The following is a 24,908-nucleotide window of genomic DNA, read 5'->3' on the forward strand; positions in this document are numbered from 1 at the left end:
CGCCGTGTGTTATTTCCATAGCCAGGCAATGCAATGGGTTTGCAAAACCCCCCAGCCCAGCTTCACTGGGGGGGCCGTAGAGCGGCTCTGGGGGCTCCAAGGACAAGGACAGGCTGTGTGCCCACCAGCCATCCTAACCCCGAGGGGATCGCGCCTGTCACCCGGCAGTGAATGACCAACTTGAGGAGTGCGACAGCCTGGGAGCGGGGCAGGGCTGTGCACACACACACGGGTGCAGGAGGGGGTGGCAGAGGGGTGGGCAACAGCAGTCCTGCTTTGCTATGGGACCATGGAGGGATGGGGGGGGGTGGGGGGTATGGGAGGGGGTGTCAGCCAACCCTGTGCCCCATCACTTGCTTGTCACCACTCAGCGCTCCAGCCCAATGGTGAGGAGGGGCGTTTGCTCTGTATAAAAGGATGCGCAATATCAAAATCCTCTTTATAAAAACAAACAAACAAAAAAAATGCAACGCAGCACTAGGAAACCTTGTGTCCTCCGCTGTACTCCCCTTCTGGGTTTGTGTTCTTCCTACCCCTTTATATTGCCATTTCGCACGTCTCTGCCTACAGAACGTAGAAATACATTCTTTTTTTTTTTCTTTTTTTTTTTCTTTTTTTTTTCTTTTTCAAAACTCTTCCACAAATTTCAAAAAGTTCTCCCCACTGTTAAAAGCCCCCTCGGCTGTGGGGAGGTGGGACGCGATGCTCTGGGCTGGGCGGGCAGCCAGCGCCTCACACGTCGGTGCTTATGCTGCGGCTGCGGGAGAAGGCTTCCCGCATGGCCGAGAGCCGGTTGGGGTTGAGCGCCTGCAGGTTGGCCACGCTCACCGGCAGATCGAGATCCTCCTGGCTCACCGTCTTGTAGCTCACCCGGTCGCCCCCGTTGTGCAGGTCCTCGGGGGGCTCCTGCAGGAAGAAGGTGGGGGGCTCGTAGGGCACGCAGCCGGGGCAGCTGGGCCGGCTCGGTGTTGGCTTCTTGCCGAAGGGTGAGGAGGAGTAGAGGGACGGGCCGTTGGTCAGCACTACGTTGCGGTTGCAGTGGAGCGGCGGGATGTGGGAGTGCACGGCGAAGTCGGGCTCCTCCTCATCCTCTTCGGACTCATCCTTCTTGCAGCAGTAGTACTGAAACGGGATGGCCCCGTGGGGCCGGGGCTCAGCCGGCATCCCAAACCGCCCACCCTGCCACCGAGGGGCTGCTCCGTGCATGCCAGCCCCTGGGGACCGGCAGGGAGGGGACACCGGGCTGCTCATGGGCTCCTCTCCCCATCGCAGCACCCTTTGGGGCCACATCCCCCCGGCCTTACCTGGAGCCTACAGTAGCAGAGGACGGCGATGATACAAAGCAAAATGACAGTCGCTAATATTCCACCTGTGATGACCACGGTCCCGGCTGTCATCCGCCCTCTTCTCCATTAACAGCCTGCAAAAGCGAGTGCACGGGGTGACGGGGGGCGGTGGGGGACAGGGAGCGGCTGGTGCTGGGCGATGCACCGGGCTGCAGGTCCCCAAACCCTCAGCACACCCCCGTTTGGTTTCTAACCAGGAGACCTCTGTGGGAGGTGATGGGCAGGATCAGGCCAGATCCTGGCACTGGGCACCCGTGAAAGCCATCGGGAAGTCCCTGTCCCCCGCTAAATGCCACCTTGCAGGTGCAGGGGGATAAAAAGCTTCACGCAGTGGGTAAGACTTAGTGCGCAGCAGCTCTGGGGTCACATCGGGCTCTTCCGCATGCAGGAGGGGGGGCCCAAGTGAAATAAAACCTTCTGCCCAGTGCCTCTGGCACCCAGGGCAACCCCCCGGCTCCTGCCTGGTGGCAGAGAGCTTCAGTGATGGGAGAAGGAGCTTTGCAGTAAGGATTTCTGAGCTGTACACATTTTTCTCTGAGCCTATAATCCATTTTCCCCATGAAAACAATGTGGTATTTTAATTTGGAATAACGGGAGTTGCTAAGTGAGCCCCTAATGACTGCGGGGACCGGCGCTCTCCCCTCCCTGAGCAGCGAGCTGAGGTAGGGGATGTGTCTGCAAGGAGGCACCAAGCTCCTCGCCTCTCCATGGCCAAGCCACAGTGTTGGAGGGGCTGGCGGGGGCGGCAGCCCAGGATGATGACTCTGACCACTTCGGGCGAGCTGTTCATTCCCGTCACGGCAAATGCTGAGGCTGGGACACAGTGTCCCGGACATCCCAGAGACGCCGTGGCTCAGCTTGGCCCCACGCTTGCGTTTTGGGGCACCACCAGCACCCTTCTCTCCCCGGAGTGCCCCTTAGAGGAACCTGGGTGCTGACACAGACCTGGTAGCGGTGGAAGGTCCCTGCTCTGGCCCTGCTGGGCTCACCCAGAAGGCAGACGCTGTGCATCACACGAGCCCCGCAATGCCAGCACGGGTCTTGCTCTGGGCATCCCTGAGCTCGCAGGACGGCTTCGCAGGACCCCTCCATCCCACGCAGAATAAGACCAAGCTCTTTGCCACAGGAAGGATGCTGGGGAGACGCGTACCTGCCTGCAGACACCTGCTCGCAGCTATGCAGACGGCGGCACTAACACCAGCATCGCTCTGCAGCTAAAGCTCCAGCAGCCCTTTAGTGCCGCAAGATTCGGGCTGACAACAGCAGAAGTGACATAAATCAAGAGAGAAATCGTATGCTGACCACCTACTCTACAAGCGCTTTAACAAAGCTGGCCTCCAGCTCACGCTATCAGGTTAAAACAAAAAAACAACCACCCCAGCCCCAAATTACTTCAGCACCCGAGGAAAAGCAACCCTATCTGTCAGGGATTTAACCCGCTTCCAAAGAAAATAAATCTGTGGCATATTTTCAGGCACTTAATGTCCTGCTAAAGTTGGGTAAGTGCTGAATGGATAAAGCAGTATCACATTTTATGTTGCTGCTGAGCGGCGCTGTAGGAGGGAAGGTAATTTATAACGATGTCTGAACGCCTCCTAGCACCGCACGGCCATGGGGCAAGCGCCGGGCCAAATCCTGCCCGGATGCCTTGGTCAAAATGCTCTGAGGAGACGCAGGGAGAGGAACACGGTCAGGGGGAGGGTTTGCTAAAAAAAAAAAAAAAAAAAAAGTGCATTAGTGATTTAGAAACTTTGATTCCTGTTTAAAGAGGGATGGAGGCACACGGCGGCACCGGGTGCTGTGGGCACAGGCACCGGCCCGGCAGAACGGGCTGGAAATGCCCATCCGTGGCTCCTTTGCTGCTCCCGTTTGCAATCACGGCGCCAGCACGAATCTCAGGGCAGGGGCAGGCGCAGGACCTGGCTCTGGAGTGACCGGACTCAGCCCTGCAGCATCTCGGGGACGGGCGCTGCACCCATCAGAGAGGATCAGCATCTTCGCCAGCTCCTTGCCAGCCCCAGATGCCAGGCGGCAGGCAGGGCTCGGGCAGGGAGGGCTCCTCGGCTTCCTCGCCACTTAATTAAACGGCCGCCTTCCCTGGGGGTACAAGCCAGGGTCACACAGAGCCTGTTTTCAGGGTTTCTGTCCAGGCCCAGTCAGCCAGACGTGGCACCGCAGCCACTGCTCCCTCCAGAGCAGGACCGTTTGCATTTCCTTCTTTTTTTTTTCCTCCCATAACATACTTGTCTGATTAAAGCTGCGTACCTGGAAGCATTAAACTCTCCAGCATGCAAAGGGGGAGGAAAGCAGAGCATTCGGAGGCCCATAAGCAGAACAATTCCTGTCTAGACCTCCTTTTTACATTTGTTCCTAATTTCACGCTCCACAGGCTCCCAGATTCATATATTTAGTAATAAATATCCTGGTAAAAGGAAGTGCTTTGCAGCTCCACTGTGGTCTTGGAGAAAGTATTAGGAACGCAGGTACCGAGAGACGCGGTCCCAGCAGACGGTCGCTTCGGTAACGTTAGGAGCCCTCCAGCTACCGAGGATGCCGGACCCCCCCAGCCCCTCTGCCCCGTCCAACTCCAGCACGTCCTCCATCACTGCCAGACAGCCGGGAAGGGGCGGCGGGGGGACGGTAACTCCACACAGGCTGTTTGCCCCCGGCCCAGGAGCTCTTTGCTGTAGGAAAGAGGTCCCCAGTGCCGTGGGGTGACTGGGAATGGTGCCTCTTGGGGGTTACTGGGAGCCACCATGCTGGTGTGGGCGCACGGGAGCTTGGGGGCAACGCATCCCCCTTCCCCGACACCCTGCTTTACTTTCCCAGCGTGCAAAGGACACGTCGTGCCGCAACAAACCGAAGACACGTCACTGCAGGGTTGCTACAGGCTGCTCCTGGATGAGCTGTTCGGTTTTGGGCATGACCCGCTGCCGCTTGCCTGGTTTCACCGGGGCAGCTACTGCTGCGCCTGCAGCGGCGCCGTCCCCGCAGCCTTGCGGCGGCTGGGAACTCCCGGGGTGTGAGAAAATGCCCTTTTCTACTCCTTGCAGCTGCAGAAGACACAAGCAGAACTCCCATCGGCTCCAGTCCTGGTTTGGTGACCCCTTTCCTCGCTGACAGCCCCTGCCGTGGCTGAGGACGTGGGCTTTGAGGTTCGCAGCTCACTAGGAGCCAGGTCTGCATCAGCCCCTGCCCCGCACTTCGTGTGGGCACTGCCACGAGGCACTGACGGACCTTCCCGACGTGCTGCAGCCCGGCCCAGGGGCTGGAGGGGGCTCGGGGGAACCTTCCCACAAGCAACAGAGAATGGGACAGCCCAGAATTGCACTTGACAATGCAGAAAGGAGAAGGGGGGGGGATGAGAAATCACCCCAAGTCACCCCACCCCAGCATCCTGAACGCGGCCCCTGGACGGCCCAGGGTGCCCGGTGTGGGGAGAGGCTGCTCACGGCTGCGCCTTGCGGCGGGGGCCACGCTGGGAGCGAGACGGGGCAGGCGGCTCTGCAGCCAGCGCCCCTCGGGACCTGCGTGGGAGGAAGGCTTCGGAGCAGCCGGGGGGGGCTGAGCTCAGCCCATCCGAGGGCCCCAGCGAACACCCGGCTAACCGCGGCTCCGCAGCACTGAGCTCCAGGTGCTGGAGCACTCCAGCCACAGCCAGCTCCCGCGGACTGGCCTGACCCTGCCTGTGGAAGCTGTGGGAGAAGGAGACCTGGGGACTGCTAAGGAGACCACTCCAAGGTTTCTTTAAGAGACCCTCAAGTGCCTAGTTAAGCCAACTCCTAGGATTTGCAGGTGTTATGATCAATCCTCAGGCCAGACCTTTAAATGAATGGGGCCTCCATTCATCCCATCCCATCCCATCCCATCCCATCCCATCCCATCCCATCCCATCCCATCCCATCCCATCCCCAGGGCAACAGAGTCGCCCCCTAAAGCCTTTTGCACCAGCTGAAAGGGCTGTCATGGCAAGCACCAAAAAAAACAGGAACGATAGTCCAACTGAGACTGTGCCTGCACAAGGAGACCATGTCTTACCTGCCAAGAGCTGGGGCCCCTGGCTTGTGGCACTGCCTGCATCCCCCCAGCAGCCCTGGGACCTCCTTCCTCTGCAGCCAGGAGCAGCACAGCCTTCTATTTAATAAGGAAGTTGGGATTTCCCTTATTCACCTGACTCCAGAAGCTGGAGATTTAAACAAACCAGCCAAACTAGGTATGAAACAACAACTGGCAGCACAGACGTGATTGCTCAGGCCTGGTACCTCAGCACTGGAGCAGGCAGGAGCCTGGACCCCACCATAACAAACACACAGGAATAAACACACAGCCACAACCACCCCACACCGGGCTCAAACCTTCTGCGTGAGACCTCTGGCCCTCGTCCTAGCCCTTCTGCTGATCACAGCGGTGGTCTGACATGTGCAGAGGGTAGCAGGGATCAGCTCTGCCCTGCCCTTCCAAATGGCCAAGATGGAAAAAGGAGAGAAAAAAGGAAAAAAAAAACCCACCCCACCCTTCCCAGGGAGCGGAGGAGGCCAGCGCCGTGTCCTGAAGTAACACCATCCTGCCTTGTCTTGGCTCTGCTCTGCGCTAGCACATCCCTGGCCGAGCTGTGTGCTTGGCTGAGCCCTGCCGCCAAGCGTGGGTGTCCTCCTGCACCCGGGAAGGGCCTCCGAGGGGGGAGCCACCCTGCAGGCTAGCACGGCCCCCCCGGGCAGGGTCCCCATGCTGTCGGCGCTGACCCTCCCTCGAGCACCACGAGCGATGGCTGGTGGTGGGTCAGGTTATTTGGGTTGCTCTGGGGAGAAGACCCAAGGGAGGGACCTCAACGGGGTGAATGTTCAGGTTGGGAAGATTAAGTCCTACGTGGAAACTGGGGGTTGAGCAGCTGTGTACGGGGGAGAATGAGTCTGACCCTCTGTGGTAGAGGGTCACGAGCTCCATGGGTCTTGTCCTGGGTGGGCGACACTGCCATTTCCCATCTCATCCAATTTCCCAGCCCATCCATGCACAACAAACCCTGACACCGATGCTTCTGACCGAGCCACACTTCAGAGGAAAGGACAAGAGGTCAGCAAGAGGCCGGGGAAACGGGAGAGCATGTGAGCGATGTCCGACATGCCACTTCCCCGAGCTGCTGGGTCTTGCTGCCGCTTTCCTGGGTGCAGACAGCATTCGGGACCCAGGAGGAGGGTAACAAGATGACACTATAAGAAACTGGCCAGGGCAGAGCGGACTGGATCTGAGCCCTTGGTGCTGCAAAGTTTCAGGGGGAGCCTGGCTTACGCTCACCTATTGTCCCCCCAGCGCCACGCAAAGGGTAAACCCCCAGAGGGTGAGTGCGAGGGAAAGCCACCGCCCGGCCACCAGCCACCAGCCTGGGAGGTGGGAAAGCAGCAAATAAGTTAGAAGCCAAAAACAGTTTGGTGGCAAATACAGCCTTATTTCTGCATTTCCCCCTGTTCCTGTAATCCTACCCAGTCAATGAATAAGAGCCGGGCTGCTAGGAACAGCCGGGCAGCGTGCCAGCAGAAGACTTTGCATTTACGGAGCCAGCGGACAGGGCAGCTGCCAGAAACACAGGCGGAGAACGTGGCTTTCCATACGAAAAACACTTTAAGCAGACCTGCATCACTTTTGTTTGCTTTCTCTCTCTTCACCCCGCGACGGCAGCGCTCCTGGCCTGGGGGCTGATGCTCTGCGTATACAGCGGGGATTTAAACAGCCAGGCCTGGCCGCGGGTGGGCTGGGGAAGGGGCGCACGGGGGCTCGGTGCCTGCAGACCCATCGCTTCAACAAGACCATCTGAGCGCTCCTCGACACCAGGACAAGACGAGACGCGTCTCATCAATCAATGCTTCATCAATCAATGCTTCCCCATCTCAGCACTGATACTTCCCGTGCAGGGACCCCCCCCTCCCCCCGTACCTCCAGGCACCAAGTTTCTTTTGAACATTTTATGAGCCGACGGCACTTAACTCCCTGCTGTCCCCTCTTTGGAGGATGCAACTCACAATTTCCCAGGCTGATCCATAGCAGATGGGTCCTCCTGGGTGCTGTAGATGGCTCAGGGATCCCAGCAGCCCCATCCTCCCATCTGCACCCACTGGGACCACACTCGCCCCCATCTCTGCTCAGACACTGGCCCTTTGCAGAGAGGCTCCTGCACTTGGGAGGTGCTTCCCCTACCAAGAAAATGGGGGTTTACAACACTATTGATAGTCCCTGGAATAAGAAGGAGTTTTGGAAGTGAGTCGATGGCACATAGGAGAGGGCTCCCACCGCCTGGGAGCTGCAGCCAGGTCTGGGCCGTTGCTGTCAGGCTGCCGTGGGCTTTTAAACAATAAATCAGGACAGGGAACAAAACATTTCACACCCACCTGGAACTGCATGGCCCTTTCTGGCGGCCTTAGAGCCGTTACCTGGTTTGAAGCCAATTGCAGAGGTCACCGATGCTCTTACTGAGGTAACTCACAGCTACGCCTGCAGTGACCCCTCCTGCCCGCTGCGACAGACCCTGATACTTCAGCTCCCGCTGATGTCTGGACCAGAAACAACACATTCCAAAGGCAATTTATACACAGTGCCTGATAAATTATTCAGCAGATAGGACATTGCTGGAATAGTGCTGAGCTCTGCAGAACAGGATCCCAGCCACCTCCAGTGGCGTACGGCACGGCTTGGGCAGGGCTGGGACGGCAGCTCGGGGCAGGCTGTGCTGGGGACCGGGGCTCACCGGGTGCCTGGGGGGCCGAGGGCAGGAGGACAACACTATGGCCAGACGAGGTGACAAGAGCTGGGGTGTGAGAGAGCCCTCGCCACCTGCAGGTGTGTTCTTGCCCTGGTTTTAGTGCCCTGGCAGTGAGAGTTAAGCCTGGAGGTACATCAGGCTAATGCAAGGTGAGCGTCGGGCTGATACCAGGATGCACCCCCTGTATTTCATAGAATCACAAAATGGTTTGGGTGGGAAGGGACCTTAAAGATCATCCAGTGCCACCCCCTGCCCTGGGCAGGGACACCTCCCACCAGCCCAGGTTGCTCCAAGCCCCGTCCAACCTGGCCTTGAACCCCTCCAGGGATGGGGCAGCCACAGCTTCTCTGGGCAACCTGGGCCAGGGGCTCACCACCCTCACAGCAAACAATTTCTTACTAATGTCCAATCTAAACCTCCCCTCTTTCAGTTTGAAACTGTTACCCCTCATCCTAGCATTATACCCCCTGCTCCAGAGTCCCTCCCCAGCTTTCCTGGAGCCCCTTTAGGGACTGGAAGGGGCTGGAAGGTCTCCCCGGAGCCGTCTCTTCTCCAGGCTGAACCCCCCCAGCTCTCCCAGCCTGTCCCACAGCAGAGGGGCTCCAGCCCTCTGCTCCGTCAATCATAACCCACAATAAGCTCCTCCCGGGGACTGGAGGGGCTGGGGACTGTCCTTCTCCTCTCTGCCCGTTCTCAACTCAGCCCTTCACAGCCAGAAACTGTCCCCGAGCCGTGCCGATGGTTGGGCTCAGGTGGGGAATGGGGACAGTCAAATATCACAGTGATCCGCTCCTTCTGTCTGCTCTTATTATCGTCCGATATAACACTATATAATAACAATATTATATATCATTAAAAACCAGACTTTTAAAATCCAAAGCATTATAACCCAAAGTGCACGGCAGCCAAAAGACTTGTAGAAAAGCCACTGCTTTTCTGATAAGTTGTGTAAGTTTTTTCCGTATGCTGAGAACACACTGTCTTCGTGTCCCTGCAGGTGTCCCTGCGGGCAGTGGCACCGCCGGAGCGGCCAGGCTGTCCTGCGCGAGGGCAGCTCATCAGCTCGGAAACCCAGCAAAGGGGGCTCGGGTTATTCGGGAGATACATCACAAAGCAACTCCACATTTTGGGTTTTCCAGAAGCTTAAAAAAAAGCCAAAGTTCACAGGACAATTAGGGATCCCCTCCCGCTGGTTACCATCATTAGTTTTTAAAACAGAGACTGGCATTTAGTGAGGCATCTGAATTTTCAGCACGCTTAAGCAGGCTGCCTTCAAAGTGCATCGATTTAGGGGATGCCTGCCCCAGCAGCGCGCGAGAGGGAATATGTGCTCTGCAATAATGAGGCAATAATGTCATTTAATACAACCAAATCACGCCTAATGAAAAATAATATTTGCACAGCTCATCAAAGCGGCATTGAGGCTTACTAAGCACAGCTCCAGGCATGAATTTAAATGACTGCAAACGCTAAACGGAGCGCGGTGGTGCTGCTGGGGAAGGACGGGGCAAAGCGCTGAATCACCTGGACGGTGTGTGCTGCCCTTGGGAACGTCCCCTTCCAGCGCCCCTGGGGCCGTCCCAAAGGTGCTGCTCTCTCTGTCCCAAAGGGACTAGGGAAGGTGTCTGCGGACACCTCGGCATCGCCTGGAATAAAGCAGGGTATGTTCACCCTTCTCTGCCTTTCTGGCTGTAAAACTGTACAGCCGCATCCTAAAAGGCATCAGTAGGGATGCTACTGGTATCGATGGGGATGCTACTGGGATCGATAGGGATGCTACTGGTATAGACAAGGATGCTACTGGTATTGATAGGGATGCTACTGGTATCGATAGGGATGCTACTGCTATAGACAGGGATGCTACTGGTATAGACAGGGATGCTACTGGTATTGATAGGGATGCTACTGGTATCGATAGGGATGCTACTGGTATAGACAGGGATGCTACTGGTATTGATAGGGATGCTACTGGTATAGACAGGGATGCTGCTGGTATTGATAGGGATGCTACTGGTATAGACAGGGATGCTGCTGGTATTGATAGGGATGCTACTGGTATAGACAGGGATGCTACTGGTATTGATAGGGATGCTACTGGTACAGACAGGGATGCTAGCGACTCGGTGCTGCCCAGCAGTGCATCCCTGCACACCAGCCCTACGCTGGCATCAGTCCAGGAGAGGTAAACCCAAAAACCACGTCCAAGGAAGGAACTGGCATAGACGCCAAGGAAGGAACTGGTACAGACGTGATGGACTCGCCTCGGGGTCCGCGCAGAGCGCTGCCGCAGCAGGGGCTCCCAGCCAGCCCGTCTCTGTCAGGATTTGAGAGCTGCTGTCAAAGCACAGCAGAGTGTGTGCAGGGTTTAACCCTCCCCAATCCCACCTTTCACTGCCCAAACAAGCACACTCTGCTAAAGTACCAGGAATTATTTCCTTACATCAACTGGAGAGACGGGCCATAATCCCAAACACACATAAGCTGCCTAAACTCCTTCAAAAAAAAAAAAAAAAAGAAAGAAAAAGGAAAGAAAGACAGGCTGTCTTTCCACCCTGCATCATTTAATCGCCTCTTGAATTATAGTTTAGTCAGCCTGAGATATTAGCAACAGAGAGAGCAGGTTTTGGTATTAGCAGCTTGAGATAAGCTACCGCAATCACTGCTGAGCGGGGAATAAGTCAGAGAGTGGGGGGCACCCACCCAACCCTGGGCACTTCTCCTCGCAGGGCAGTTTTGCAGGCTGGAAACATCCCCTGGCCAACCTGAAAAGCTAGGGTTACCTTACTGAGAGCTAACAATAAATCTTACTCCTGATCAGTACTTTTTCCTGCCCAATTCACTGAGCAGGCATTGCTCTCCCTCCATCACCATCCCGCAGGAAAGCTCACCGCAGCCCCCCAGCGAGGCACAGTCTGCTGCAGTGCCGGTGGAAAGGTGAAAAAACCCTAATTGTCAGAAAACGCTGCTGAAATGATGCGCCAAAGGTGGAAAAAAAGGGAATCTATCCTTCTGAAAGAGCAATTTTTCCGGAATTGCTCCATTCACCCGGATTTTGCAAGCTCCTCAGGCTGTAAACCAGCCGCTGCTGCCCCGAGAGCCCGACGCAGCCAGGGGAGCCCATGGGACCCGGTGCCGTACATCAATAGCTCCCCCCAGCTTTCCCCACTGTCGCATCTCCCGGCAAACACCTGGAGAGCAGGGTTTTGTTGCTCAGATGGGACTGCTGGGGCATGCGGATGGGGAGAGACTCACGCAGAGCTGCCGGCTGAGCTCTCGGCAGATTACGACCCTGGCCGGGGGCTGGAGCCGCCTCCTGGCCCCAGGAGCTGGGATGGATCCAGTGCTCCCATCCATGGTGGTCCTGGGGAGAAGGCTCTTACGGGCCAGGGGCACCGCGCAGAGGGAGAGGAAGGTCTGGGTACCCCCTGATGGCCGTGCAAAGCAACAGGAGCAGCAGCTCCCATGGTGGCCCTCCCAACAGCGGCTGCTTTAGCGCCGGGGGATTGTTGGCTCTGGCCGTGCAGTGGTGTCCGCACGGAGCTTTGTTCTTATGGGAAGACATTGCAGCAACTGGCCTGGGGGAGACGGACTGAGTCAGCCCTGCCGGGATTCAGCCCTGTGCTATTAGGAACACCACATGCTTCAAAGCTTGGGTTTGCGCCTTTCAGCTTTTGCCTTAGTCAACCAGAGAGCCAGGCAGAGCCCATGCAGCCAGCAGCCGGCCCCAGCCGCGCGTTCAGCCTTTGTGCAACATCCGAGCTGAAGCCCTGGTTCAGCCCAGGGCTACTGGCCCCGGCTCCTCTCTGCCTCTGGCAAATGAAGCAGCGCGGTGCCCGAGAGGGAAAGCATTGCTCTGCCAACACCCATTTTACAGACAGGGAAACCGAGCCCTGGGCTAGTTAAGGCTCTGCTTTTGAAGCTAGTTTGCTTGAAATCTATCCACTATCCAATATCTATCCATTTCCAGGCTAAGGCGGCTTCCACCAGGACAGGCTCTGGGTAAGCAGCGAGCTGGGATCAGCCCCGCTCTCCTTCCACCCCCTACACCGGTGGCTGGGAAGGGTGAGTCCCCACCCCTGACCTGGTGGCCCCTGCAGATGTCCTGAGACGCAGATGAGCCATCGATCCTGAGATGCCGATGAGCCGTCGATCAGGGGCTGGGGAAGGAAAAGGACACGTACCGCGTACATTTCCAGTAAGCAGTAAATCCAACAGCTTTGCACTTCCAAGAAGTATGAACGCAGCTCCGTGGGACGGGAAGATCCCCAGCAGATTAAAGTCTTTGCGAGCTGCGCAACTCGCTCTCGTTTGCTCGGGATTCAGGGACCCAAACGGGCTGGGGTGGAGGCAGCAGGGAGCACCATGTCCTTGGCGCTCATTAAATGCAGCAACCTGAGAGCTCCAGGGACCACCCTGGCAGGGGAGGGACCAGCACCCCTCTGTCCTCACCCCCCCAGCTGTGGGTGGGTGGCTGGTGGCCGGTGACACCTCCAGCAGCCCCACGCTGTCCCCACAGCACCCTGCTGTCACACACCGGTTCCTGAGCCGCCCTGGGCTCTGGCTCTCCGTGCGAGCCGCTTATTCCTCATCAGTCCCCGCTCCTCTGCCCTTGTGACACGAACTCCCTGCAGCGTGACCTGGGTCTGCGCTGCTGCGTGGCACCCGGTGACTCCGCAGGTGCTGGCTGCGACCACCCAGCACCTCCCAGGGACGAGCCCTCGGGGCTGCCTGAACAATCCCACGGGCACCAGCAGCCTCACCCGGGATCTCCACAGAGGTATAGGTTGCTGCCTTAAAAAAAAAAAAAAAAAAAAAAAAAAAAAATCACACAAAAGGGTAGGGAGTTTCCATAGCTACAGCTTTACATTGCTCTGGCAAAGGCGCAGGTTCAGCCCGTGTATCGAGAAGCAAGCAGAGTGTTTTTCCCACCCCAGCCCAGCAAGGCAGCATGGCGCGTGAATAAAGAAGTGAAGAGGGCAGAGAGAGCCCAGCGATTCTGGAAGTAACGCATAAATGATAAGGACTGGCAGCAACACACGAACGATAAGGACTGCCATGTGAGGCTGCCTCTAGCTCTGCGCCCCCTGCCCTGCCCGACCCATCGCTTGTGTGGGGCACGAGTTGCATTTGCAGGTGGGGAGGGAAGGAGCCCTCACAGCCCCCCTGTCATCGGCACCGCGAGCGTGACATCCACCTCCACACCGCTCGGTGTAGTCAGAAACCGCTTCATTTGAGTTATTGTCTGCGTGCTGCTCCCAGGGCTGGACTTCCAGAGACGGGGAGAGAGCACAAGGAGTGAACCCGCAGGGATTTACTGCTGCTGCCAATGCAGAGCCACTGCCCACAGGACCTGGGGACGTGGGACTTGCCTCGCTTCCTATCCGTGCCTTCCACAACGCAACGTCCCGCACTTCGGGCTGGTGGCAGCACCACGGCTCACGGGGAAGGACACGGACGTTTGCAAACCACTCTGGTCATGAACAAGAAGGCGATGGGCTTCCTCATTGCTTGCGACCAGGCGCTTTCCTACAGGCAGTAGAATCTCCTTCTGTTATCCTTTTTAATAAGGATTTATCATTGCTGCATCAGGGGAATTAATACAGACCCGTCTGAGAGGGTAATTTCAGATTCTTGGCAACTTACGCTGAATCTGTTCCAGTAAATTTTCCTTTTTTCCTCACCTTAATTCTGTTACAGCTTTTCCTGGGAGATGAGAGAGGGAAAGATTTAACTCAGAGGAAAAAAACCAAACCCTCAACAACAAAATCATGAGCAAAAAAGCAGAAAAGATAAGGTAATTCATACAGCTCAGCTGAAAACCATCATTAGGCAAATAAAGAAACAGAAAAAAAACCTTCGCACAAATCGCTCCACTCGAACCATGTGGGCTTCACAGAGCTGCTGGGATCAAATGTTTGAAATATCGACTGTTCCCAGGGACAGCATCTTTCAGAAATCAAAACACATGTGATGGATCTTTTTGCCTAGCGTCAGCATTGGGGCGACGCAACCCTGTCTTTGAAATGACTCCTGGATGCTCAAGAGGCCCTTGAGAGCGATGCGGCGGCTCGTGCTCCCCGCACACGCACCCCGCCATCCTCTCGCCATCCCCGGGAGCCGAAGCAAAGCCACCGCCGGTACCCAACGGCAGGGGAAACTGAGGCAGGCGAGGCTGGTGGGGCAGGGCTCTCCCACTGCTTCTGCCGGCCTTTGGTACCTGCAGGGATCGGGCTCCACGCACCCCGGCCCCTCGTGTTTGCAGCACATCGGTGCTGGCATCTTCCCCAGCAGGCTGCAGTTGCTGCCTTCCTCGCTTAAATGACGCCTGACTCGCGGCACCTCGAAGGACTAGAAAATGCCAAGGAGCTTCTCCTTGAAAGCCGAGCCTTAGACCCGCGCCCTGAGTCACCCCTGGGCGTTTGAGCCCTTCCTTGGCCTCGCCGAAGGGCGGATGGGCCAGGGCACCAACAGCAGCTTCCCGCAGCCCTGGGCGGGGGGGTGGTCAGATCACGTAACCCCCCGGGGATGAGCACACAGAAATGCCTCCGTCCGTCCTGGAAAGCTGGAGGAGACCCACACGCCAGCGCTGCCCCACTCCACCCTCCAAATCCCAGCTGAATTTCACCTTTCTTCACTTGCGCAGTGAGCTCACTCGGCTCGAACGCGTTTGCTTGAACTCCTTGGGTCGTAGGTGCGTTACGCTGCTATAAACAACACTTTCTGCCCCAGAGCTAAGCGTGCCGATGAACTGGGAACACACCACCAAGAGAGCAAAACCTTTCACTGAACTCGGCTGATTGTCTGAGCTCTCTAGACATCACCCTGCCCACGCCGACGCTGTAGGACCACAACGAGCAACTTCATTAACAGCCCCCCTCAACAGTAAACCACACAGAAACCCACTTAACTGATAAGTTTAAGTCTTACAAAACCCAGACCTGCAAACGTGAGCGTCTCCACGGCCCTGTGCCTGGTTAGCAGAACAGAGCCCACCGAAACGCAGGCGCCCGACTCGCGACGGAGCTCTGCCTGCAGGAGATGCCCCTCGCGAGGATAAACAGACCACAGGTCTCCTCTGGGAACCGGGAATACATTCATTCAAGCCACGGGCCGGTTTAACAAAGCAGCCTGCAACCTTCCTGCTCCTGGGCTTGACAGCGGCGAGCCTGGGAGCCCAGGAATTTCTGCCGTGATCCCAGGATGCCCGAGTTCTGCTGCGGGTCGGCTGAAGTAGGATATCACGAAATTGCACAAGACTGTGGCTCTCGGGTTACGCGGCGATGTTAGCATTCCTATCAAACAAAGCACTATTTCTTTGCGGGTTCCTGCAAACGTTCTCATCTGTATGCATTTTTGGAAATCGTCTCTTTTTGAGCAGAACCCAAGCGCTGGCTACAGCACCAGGGTGCCAGTGTTACGCGTTTCTGAGGCTGGGCGACTCTAATCCTCTGCAGGCAACAGTCCCGCCATAACCCAGCAATATTCAGGCTTTATATTTACTACCAATCAAGCCAGACAACATTTTAACGACCTGCCCTTTGCCTGTCGATCCTAACATACAACAATATAACATAATATTTACACAGGTATCCCAGAAAGCAAGTAAGATCAGCGCTTGGTTTCTCAGAAACCAGTATCGCAATCTTGTGTTTTCTATAACCTATGTTGTTTTATTTAAAAATAAAACAAAAACAAAGATGTGATGCCAGAAACACAAGGGAAAATATGTGCGACCAAGAAAACCCGACTTTCTGTGGGCTGAATCTGCTCCCACGAGTACCGTGAGAATCGGGAATAACTCTTGAGAAGTCAGTAATGTTAAACTGTTGCAAATCAGAAAAAGCAAGCTGGAACTGTCTAATATTAATTGTATAAATATTGTGATTGTCTTTACCTCAGGGGGATGTGCCTGCCCACAGGATGTCGCATCCAGGCTGGCCGGGGGGATACCCGCAGGCCTCCTCTGCAAAGCGCAGCCGGGATTGTCCTGGACGTGAACCCGCGTCGAAACAGCCGCGAATAATCACCGAATCATTATGGTTAGAAGAGACCTTTCAGATCATCGAGTCCAACCGCTAACCCAGCGCTGCCAAGTTACCACGAACCCACGTCCCTCAGCACCACGTCTACCCGTCTTTTACACACCTCCAGGGATGGCGACTCCACCACTTCCCCGGGCAGCCTGGTCCAATGCTGGATGACCCTTTCCCTGAAGAAATTTTTTCCTAATATCTATCCTACTTGAGGCTGTTTCCCGGCTGTGGCTCAGCCTGCCCTGCTCCTCTGCTCCGCGACACCCTGCACAGCGGGCACCCCCGGCACTTCTTACAACTTAACACTTCTTACACCCCGAAAAAATCAGGGTTTGTGGCCTCGAGGTGCCAAACGCCCTGGGAGCTTCTGCCGGAGCTGGGACGAGCTCAGGGGCACCAGCACCCAGACTGGAGCTGCCCTTCCGCGGGTACGTCTTCGGCTCCGGCGCAATCGGTAAGAAAATGGCTTTGGTGACAGCTGGGTCACCTGGAGGGGCTTGAGAAACACCTTTTGAGCGCTTTAACGTATTTGGATTGGGAAGGGGGGGCCGCCAAACCACGCAGCTTTTTGCCCTATCCCTGTTTGCACAGGGAAAGGCATCTCAAAGGAAAGCCACGGGACAGACGTAAGTTTGAACGATGCCCCCAGCCTCTCCTTTGTGTAACGCAACAATAAAACCACAAAATTCACCTAACAGCAAGCCCAAATCAACGCTTATTATCCTTCCCCTCCCAGCTCCACTCCCACTCTCGCAGCAAAGCTATTTTTCCCCCAGATCCCACCACTAATCTTCCCAGGGCTTAGCTACCCAGCAGGCGACACCAATCAAACCAAGACACCTCCTTTGCCTTCCACGTGAGAGCCTTATAAAAAATTGCATCCCTGGAAATCCCCGCTCGCCGAGGGAGACGCGGAGAGATCCCCAGCAGCGGGGCCATGCATTTCCTAGCCACGGCACCACAGCACTTGCTCAAAACCAAGCCTCTGGCAGCCTCGATACTCTATTTTTCTCCCCAGGAAGGGAGTTCAGCTTGGATTGTCACAAAAGGCACCATGCCTCGCTACGTGACTCACGTATATTGTGTTAACTAAAGAGTGTCAACGTGCACGCTGCTGTTCTGCAGATGCAAGGGTGGGAAGGCAGGAGGGAGAAGGAGCATCGCTGCCTGCAGGGACAATGCACCGGCGAGGGAGAGCTGCCCGCGCCGCACAGCCGGTCGTCTGGAGATGAAGCTGGCAACAAAGGAGAGAGCTAATGGTTTGCCAAAGCTCAGGCAGGAGGAACCCACGACTGGTCTTAAACCAAATCCCCACTCAGAGCAAAGGGAATCCAGATGCAAACCGCGCGGCAAAGCCCAAGCAACACCCTCGGCTTCAACGGGGAAGGAAACGGGGGGTTTCAGAAAAAGAGCTCTGTACTGGGATTGCACCGTCCCTGCTGGTTGCGGCGGAAAATACTGTATTATTTCCTAGGGAAAAAAAAAAAAACAACCAACCAACCCAGAGGAGCAAAGGTGGAATATTGGGAATAAAAATGAGCAATGCTATTTATAGGTGGGTTATTTTTCTCACGGGAAACGGTGCCTGTAAGTGGATGTTTTAGCAGAGCTGCGATGTGCAGGCTGTAACGCAGCCGCTTCGGGGTCCTCTGGCACTCGCCTGTGAAGTCCCTCTGTCTCCAGGCAGGCTCCCGCATCATCACAGCAAATGCCAGCTGCGATGGAGCCTGGCTATCATCTTTTACAACAAAGCCCAAGACATCGCGCTGCTGTGATCAGTGCTGCTGTGATGAGTCTTTCAATCTCGAGACATTTTGACCCCCTTCGGTTGAAATGACCCGAGCTGGGGAGAGGTCGGGGGAGACAACGACTTCTAAACCCTTCATAAGGCTGTGGCCGGTCCCCAGAGAGTTTTCAAAGCAGCCACATCACCCAGCAATCTGGGTATTTATCTACGCCCAGGCAGCCAGTTCCCTTTCATTAATGCCGATGTGTTTTCCCCTTTAAACTCAAACAGACCAAAACTCTCTGTGAGCAAAGAGCCAACCTGGCCTCTGCTGATGCCAGCTCTGCAGGTCCCTGAGGAGCAGGCAGTGCTACAAGAGGCCACCTTTGTCCATGATGGTCCAGCCTAGATTTTTTCAGGCAGCTGAGGAACAAGGGATCGCTCTGCACAGCAAAAAATGAAGCCACAAAGGACCTTTCCTCCCAGTTTCCCCTCCAGCAGAAAGGAAGGAAATCCCAGCCGTGTGGCGCACCCACCGCTTGCAATTCCCCCAATGTAATGAGCTTATGAGCTTCTGCGGCTCAGACCCCCGTGGCGAACGTGTACCTAGAGAAAAGCCATAGCGTGGCCTCAAAGCCATACCTAAAGCTGGCAGTGCGGAGGGCTTCGTCCCCCGCCGGGCGAGAAGATCATCTCCTTTATCCCCGGCCCAAGAGAGGCCAACCAGTGCAGCCTTCAAGAGCCTAAGCTGGAGTTTAGTGGCAATTTAAAATAAAATAAAAAAAAAACCCTAAAAGCTTTTCCACCAAAGCCTATTTTTCAGGCTGGCACCTTCTGATGGTTATCTCACCACCTAAGTTGTCTGTAATTGGTACCTCGGACAGGAAGGGAGACGAGGATGGGGCTGGAGAGCAGGAGCAGCCAGTGGCCGGCGGGAGGGCAGGGCTGATGAGGAGGAGGAAGGCGGCGGATAGGGAATAGGGAGAGGCAGGCTGGGGTGTGTGGGCTCTGAACAGCTCGGAATGGCTCGGAATGGCTCTGAACAGCTCAGAACAGCTCTCGACGCTCCTCTGCAGCGTTGACACAGCCTCACGGCAGCACCAGATGAGGACAAAGAGGGCTGGAGCCAGCGCCCGGGACGGGATGGTCCCGCTGTGGGCAGAGCGCTCCGGTCGGCTCCAGGACTCCACGGGCACCCCCCAATCACACTCCCCCCATTCTCCCCTCAGAGAAAATCAGCGGCAAAACAAGAAAGAAAGATGTGGGAGACCACAACGTGATTTCCTCCCCATCACGGCTCTCCGAGGGGCATGAAATTAATGGTGACAATTAATTCTGTTTGCCCTGGGGACAAGGTAAGAAGCCAGAGGTTATTTCTGGCAGGAGCACCTGCAGGTGCAAGGCTGGTGTGAGTGACAGCAAAGCCACGTCTCTTCCCTCCTGCCACATGCGGGCAGCGTCCTTGTCACCTGGGCGAGGGAAGGGGATGATGGCTGGCACTTGGCTTCTGCCAAAAATTCACTCACCCTTCTTTTTCTTTTTCTTTTGCTTTTTTTTTTCTTTTTTTTTTCTTTTTCTTTTACTTTTTCTTTTTCTTTTTCTTTTTCTTTTTCTTTTTTTTTCTTTTTTTTCTTTTTCTTTTTCTTTTTCTTTTTCTTTTTTTCTTTTTTTTTCTCCATCAGTAGGCTATTAACTGAGCGGGGACACGATGAATAAAGATGTGGGCTGCAGAGCATCTCCTCCGGTGGCCTCGCCGAGCCCTCCAAGTGCTGGCAGACCCTGCCAGCCCCCCCGCTCCCTGCAGAGCCTCCCACCCTCCTCTCAGGTGCTCACAGCCGGTTGCTTTATCCGCTGCTAATGACATTTATTTTCTTTTCAGAGGCTTGGGGAAGACTCTTTCTCTCGCCCTCCCTGCTGATGTGAACCCTGCTGCCCTATTATGCTGCTCTGAGACCTTTTTTTACTGTTGAACTGCTGGTGGTCTCCCCTGCATCCCCCGTCTGCGCCCCCCAGCCTGCTCCTCCCACAGCCAGACACACGCTTCCCCAGCCTGATTCAACCAGCATTGAAATAAAGAGAAAAACTCACGTTTTCCAGGTTGGATCAGGTCCCCCTGGCCTGGCGAGGACGGGACTTGCTTTTGGGTTTTTGGTAACTCGCCTCTAAAATGTCCTTCAGAAAAAAGGCAATTATCACAGTGCCATTAAGGCTTTCCCCATCGCACGGCCAGATAACTCGCTGGGAGTCTTTTGAAATAACCTTTAAACAATAGATCCTGCCTTGTTTACTGAATGTTTTTGAACTCAACAGTAATGCATCCAGATGTCACCCGTGTCTACTGTAGGCCTGACTATTTCTGGAAACACACCAAGGGCAAATTGCTTGGATAATGTCAGATATGGTTGCAGAGAGAATGTGACAAGTTTCCATCTCTTTGATAAAAGCTGCGGAGCAGAGAGATGTTTCCCAGGGCGGCAGAGCCGTGTCCACCTTCAGCTCAGCCCCGCGCGGGAGCCGCAGCCCTCCCCGGGGCTCCTGGGCAGGTACAGGCGGCACTCGCTTTCCAGCTGGGGAGAAAATCAGCGTTACTGTCAAGCAAAGCCCGGCAAAGCTCACGAACCGCCATGGTGGGTGATGTGTCGCTGCGGGTGGCTTTTGTCCCGGAGGTAAGGGATGGGGAGAGAAGCATTGGAGGCAGCGAGGAGGGGCTGAGCTGCGCTGGTGGCCAGGCAACCTTGGGGAAGATGTCTCAGCCCGTCCTGTGCCATTATTCTGGATGAAGCCGAACACCAGCTCTGACCCATCACAGGTGCTTCAACAAGTGAGATAAAACTCTGTCTGCAGTGAGAGGGTAAACAAAAGTCCCCCAGCCCCTGATTCATTTGTCTTCACTCCATGGCCTGCCAAGAGGAGCACCAGCACACGCTGAGGGAGATGCCACCATCTCCCAACAGTGTCCAAGGCTGCAGCGTACACTGCTGCCCTCCCAACTCCAGTGAGAAATCCGTACTCCCAGTCACGTAGGATGGGGAAAAATCATAGGCTTTGTGATTTTGGCCTAAATCGGTTCCGTTCCTATCCCCTCTCCACACTGCCTCAGCACAGGCACCTTGAGAACTGCACAGTCGACAGGAGCCAGGTCCTTTCTGGGGTGCCCCGAACTCTTATTAATGGGTCATGGCTGTTATTAAGCTTTCCAGGGTCCAAGGATGTTTCAAAATGTTATTATGACTTTTAATTTTGTTCCCCAGCCTTTCCAGCTGACCTCTGCCCTGGGCTGTTCTTGAAGGGATCGCAGGGCTCGCAGGTTCCTGAGGTCCCAGCCTGGTCTGGGTTGGCCTGGAAGGTCCGAAGAGGGGCAGAGTCCACCACCCAACCAATTTGTCATCCCTTTGCCAATCTATCTGTGGTGCTGGGATATATGCTTTTTTCTCAGGCACAGGGTGAACCAATCCTGCCTGCTGTGATAGATTAGATCATGAGGAGAGAAGGACATAACAGGCGACGACACGGGAAGAAGTGTAAATTAGAATGGGAACGAGTTGCAAGTTCAACCCCAACACCTGCCACCTCTTCTCCACCCCTTCCCTGCTCTTCTTCAATGGCGTACGTTGCCTGACAAGCCGTGGCTGCGGGGCCCTGCCAGCAACAAGCACCTCTTCACTGGCCATGTCCTTATCCATATCCATGACAACACGACAGCCAGGTACCAGAACACGACGAGCGAGAAGGTGCCAAGTTATCCCCATTTCTTACACCAGCACTAACACAGCTAAGCACTGCGCAGCCAAACGAAAAGCTCCGAGGTACTTAAATAAATACCTTACAGCTTGGCCAGTGGCAAAACCCCTCACTGACCCCCACGCTGGGCACCGAGGACATACCCTGATGTGCCCAAACGTCAGTGGCACGGACTTCTTCAGCCTGCGAGGGTGCCGCTAAGCTCTCTGGGCTGCACATAAATGCCCAAGGGCATTAAGCACCTTTACATCTTTGTATCTGTCCCCCAGCAAAACTTTTAAAGGAGCCTAAAAGGGGTGCTTAGGTATGGCTGCGGGGTCAGCAGGCGTTCTGAGGATTTAGACACGGGACTACCTTAAAAAAAATTGGATTAATACACCACCGGCAGTGAGCAGGTCCTCTGTCACTTCTGAACATGTTCTTAGATTGTGAAGCCCGCGAGAACAAACCTTCAGGTTTGGCTCTTGTGTCACCTACACAAGGTTTTGGGGACTGCTGCAGCTGCAATGGAAAAGGATCAGGAGGAGACATGACAGCTAGACCAACCCTGTCTTTGCTGGAAAGCGAAGAGAAGCACAGCAGAGATACAGCCAGTAACCCCAGTGCTGGTAACGTTCTGCAACTCTTCTGTGCTCGGGAAGGCACGGGTATTTAAGAACTGCCTGTATTCGTAGTCTGTATTCACTGACAAGAAAACAGAGAGGAGCAAATGCTGTTTCCTTCCTTTCCCCCCACATCCCTGCATCTTTCATAAGTGAGAACCAATGTACCGAGGGGTGACAAATCAACATCAGTCACTTTGCGGGGGATTTTGTTGAAGTTCTTTATATCTACTGAGCACCAGCACCGTTCCCCAAGAGGTCCTGTCATCGTTCTGCACGGAAATCCTGACACGCAGAGGAAGGAGGTTACACTTCTAATTACAGCTGCACGGTCTTTAAGGTGTTTGAAATCTCGTTTCATCCGCTGACAGCCGTAATGCATCTTTCTGCTCGTTTCAGACGAGATGAAAACCAACCATAAAAGGCTGCAAACAACCTTCCATTATTCACGCACCATCGCAACAGGGCAAGTGCCTAAATGCAGGTGTGCGGATAGTTCAGGCGCTTACATGTATAATTGACATAAACTATTTCCCCTTAACAGCATTATAATTTAGTTGCTTTCTCAGTGAAGACAAGATGCAATGACTAAAAAAACCTCATCACTCTGGGTACTTTTGCTCCAACGAGGTCACTCAGGAGCACTGTCTGCACTCTAAACATCGGGATATCTGCCAGCTTTCCTAAAATGACAGGCATCCATCACGAAAGACTGAAGCGCGTGATTTTACCATCTAGGTTTTATGCTGATTTCACTGCTCATTTTAGGCTAGAAGACAATCTGTTGAACCTCAAAGTGCAGTCTTCTCTTACCTTTAATTTATTCTGTCAGAAAACTGTCTACCTTAATGAGTATGAGCACACCCCCACTACCTTCCTAGTTTGGTGATCTGTTATGTCAAATATAAATAATCCTGTCTGAAACCAGTCGATATGGGGAAATGAAAAGCCATCTTCCCTTGGGGGATTTCTCTCTCCCTCCCACAGCCCCCCCGAGCCTGCAGACTACCTTTAACATACCGAGCAACGTCCATGTGCTTCTGAGAGCACAGACCTAGACAGCTGTTGTGTTAACTAAATAGTGACAAAAACAACCCACAGATAATTATGCTTCCCCCTTCCTTGCATTCACCTCTGGATTCCTCCCCGTCACCATCGCTTTGTGGTGTGTGAGCTGGTTTGCTGCCTAACCTGGGGTGATCGCTACAAGCTCACCTGGATGCAGTGGGGGGTTCCTACATCCTCCGGGGCCAGGACATGAGATAGATAGGAACAAACCCTTGTGCTAGACACATGGCTCCGGGTGAGAAGCCCAGACAGGCGACCAAGAGAGGCCAGTTTCAGCCCCATGCCAAGCGTGCAAAGGAGGATGAGTTGTCCCCGGGGCAGAGAAGGACATGACCCACACACCCAGCTAGGGCATGGGATGGGGGCAGCTTTGCCACTCCACCCCTGAGAGATGCTTTCGTGACCTCCTTCACAGGCATGGCTTTGAAACTAAAGGCGCTGCAGGACGAGAGAAAATCAAGCCTGGAGCATCCCGGTATTTTTCAGCCTGGTCTAAGGCGGTGGGGCTTGGCCAGTCCCCCTGAGACAGGCTATCGGGGAGCAGATGCTGTGCGATTCTCCGTGTCCCTGTTTGCTCTGCCTCCCCTCTCCGAACCCCTTCCAGCTCCAACTCTGGCAGCCGGGGCTAGTCCTCTGCCTGCTCTCCTTCCAGGCATTCCCCCGGGACCGGGGGTTAGCTGCCGGTTCCCCCACCGCTGCTGAAAGGCAGGTTAGGATGCTCCGGGAGGAGGACGAGGGAGGGGGGAGAGAAGTAAACAGGAGGAAAAGCACCGCAAAAGACCCCACCGTTGGGAAGGACGGGGAGAAGGAGCCCAGGCAGAGCCGGGGGAGGTCGGTCCGCCGGCGGCGGAGCCTCCGCGCCGCTGCCCGCTCCGCGCTGCCCTCCCCGCTTACCTTCAACCGGGGGAATTGTGGCTGGATCGCTCAGGTGGGGACGGCGTCTCCCGAAGTCTCGGAGAGCATCAACGCGAAAACAAACCAATTAAAAATAATAATTTTTTTTTAAAAAAAAAAAATAGTAATAATAAATATTAAAAAAATAAGGATAGGAAGGCGGACGCCAGCTCAGGGTGCCGAGCAGGCGAGCCGGCAGCAGACACCCTCTCGGCACATGGCCGGGCCCGGCAGCGGCGGCTCTGCGGGGGAGCGCTCCCTCCCCGCCCCGCGCCCCAGCGCCGCCGGTGCCGCCAATGACGGCGGCGCGGAGCCGAGCGGCGCCCCCCCGAGCCCCGCACCGGGGCCGCACGGGCAGCGGCGCGTGCTGCCGGCACCCCCCCTCCCGCACACACACACACACACACACACCTCGGACCCCCCCCCCCCAACCCGGGCCGCGGCGCGGCGGGGGGCGGCCGAACGGTGTCGTCCCGTCCCGTCCCGTCCCCCCCGCACCGGGATGCGGGGCTGTCCTGGCCATCGGGGCCGGGCCGCCGCTGCCGCGCCGGGGGGAGAGGGGGGATGGTCCCGCGGAGCCGCATCACCCCCCACGGAGCCGCGTCACCCCCTCATAGAGCCAGGCCACACTGTCACGGAGCTGTGTCACCCCATCACAGAGCCATGTCACACCCCCCGGAGCCACATCACCCCCTCATAGAGCCACATCACTCCCTCACAGAGCCATGTCACCCCCCATGGAGCCAC

The 24,908-nt window shown here is 55.6% G+C and overlaps 1 protein-coding gene across 2 annotated transcripts; it reads right to left on the reverse strand.

Annotated features, from left to right (window-relative positions):
- Positions 1-340: 340 nt before the first annotated feature.
- FAM163B (family with sequence similarity 163 member B) lies at positions 341-24,359 on the reverse strand. 2 transcript variants are annotated; one of them, XM_054220883.1, is made up of 3 exons: positions 24,162-24,359; positions 1,305-1,420; positions 341-1,122 (listed from the first exon to the last, which is right to left on the reverse strand). In XM_054220883.1, the coding sequence occupies exons 2-3, from the start codon at positions 1,395-1,397 to the stop codon at positions 733-735; spliced, it is 483 nt and encodes a 160-aa protein (XP_054076858.1). In that variant the 5' UTR covers positions 1,398-1,420; positions 24,162-24,359; the 3' UTR covers positions 341-732. The 2 variants fall into 2 exon arrangements, with proteins under 2 accessions (XP_054076858.1, XP_054076859.1); XM_054220884.1 differs by lacking the exon at positions 24,162-24,359 and adding an exon at positions 7,727-7,853.
- Between the last annotated feature and the right edge of the window lie 549 nt (positions 24,360-24,908).

Source organism: Rissa tridactyla, chromosome 14 (assembly GCF_028500815.1).
Source record: "Rissa tridactyla isolate bRisTri1 chromosome 14, bRisTri1.patW.cur.20221130, whole genome shotgun sequence".
NCBI classification, from domain to species: Eukaryota; Metazoa; Chordata; class Aves; order Charadriiformes; family Laridae; genus Rissa; species Rissa tridactyla.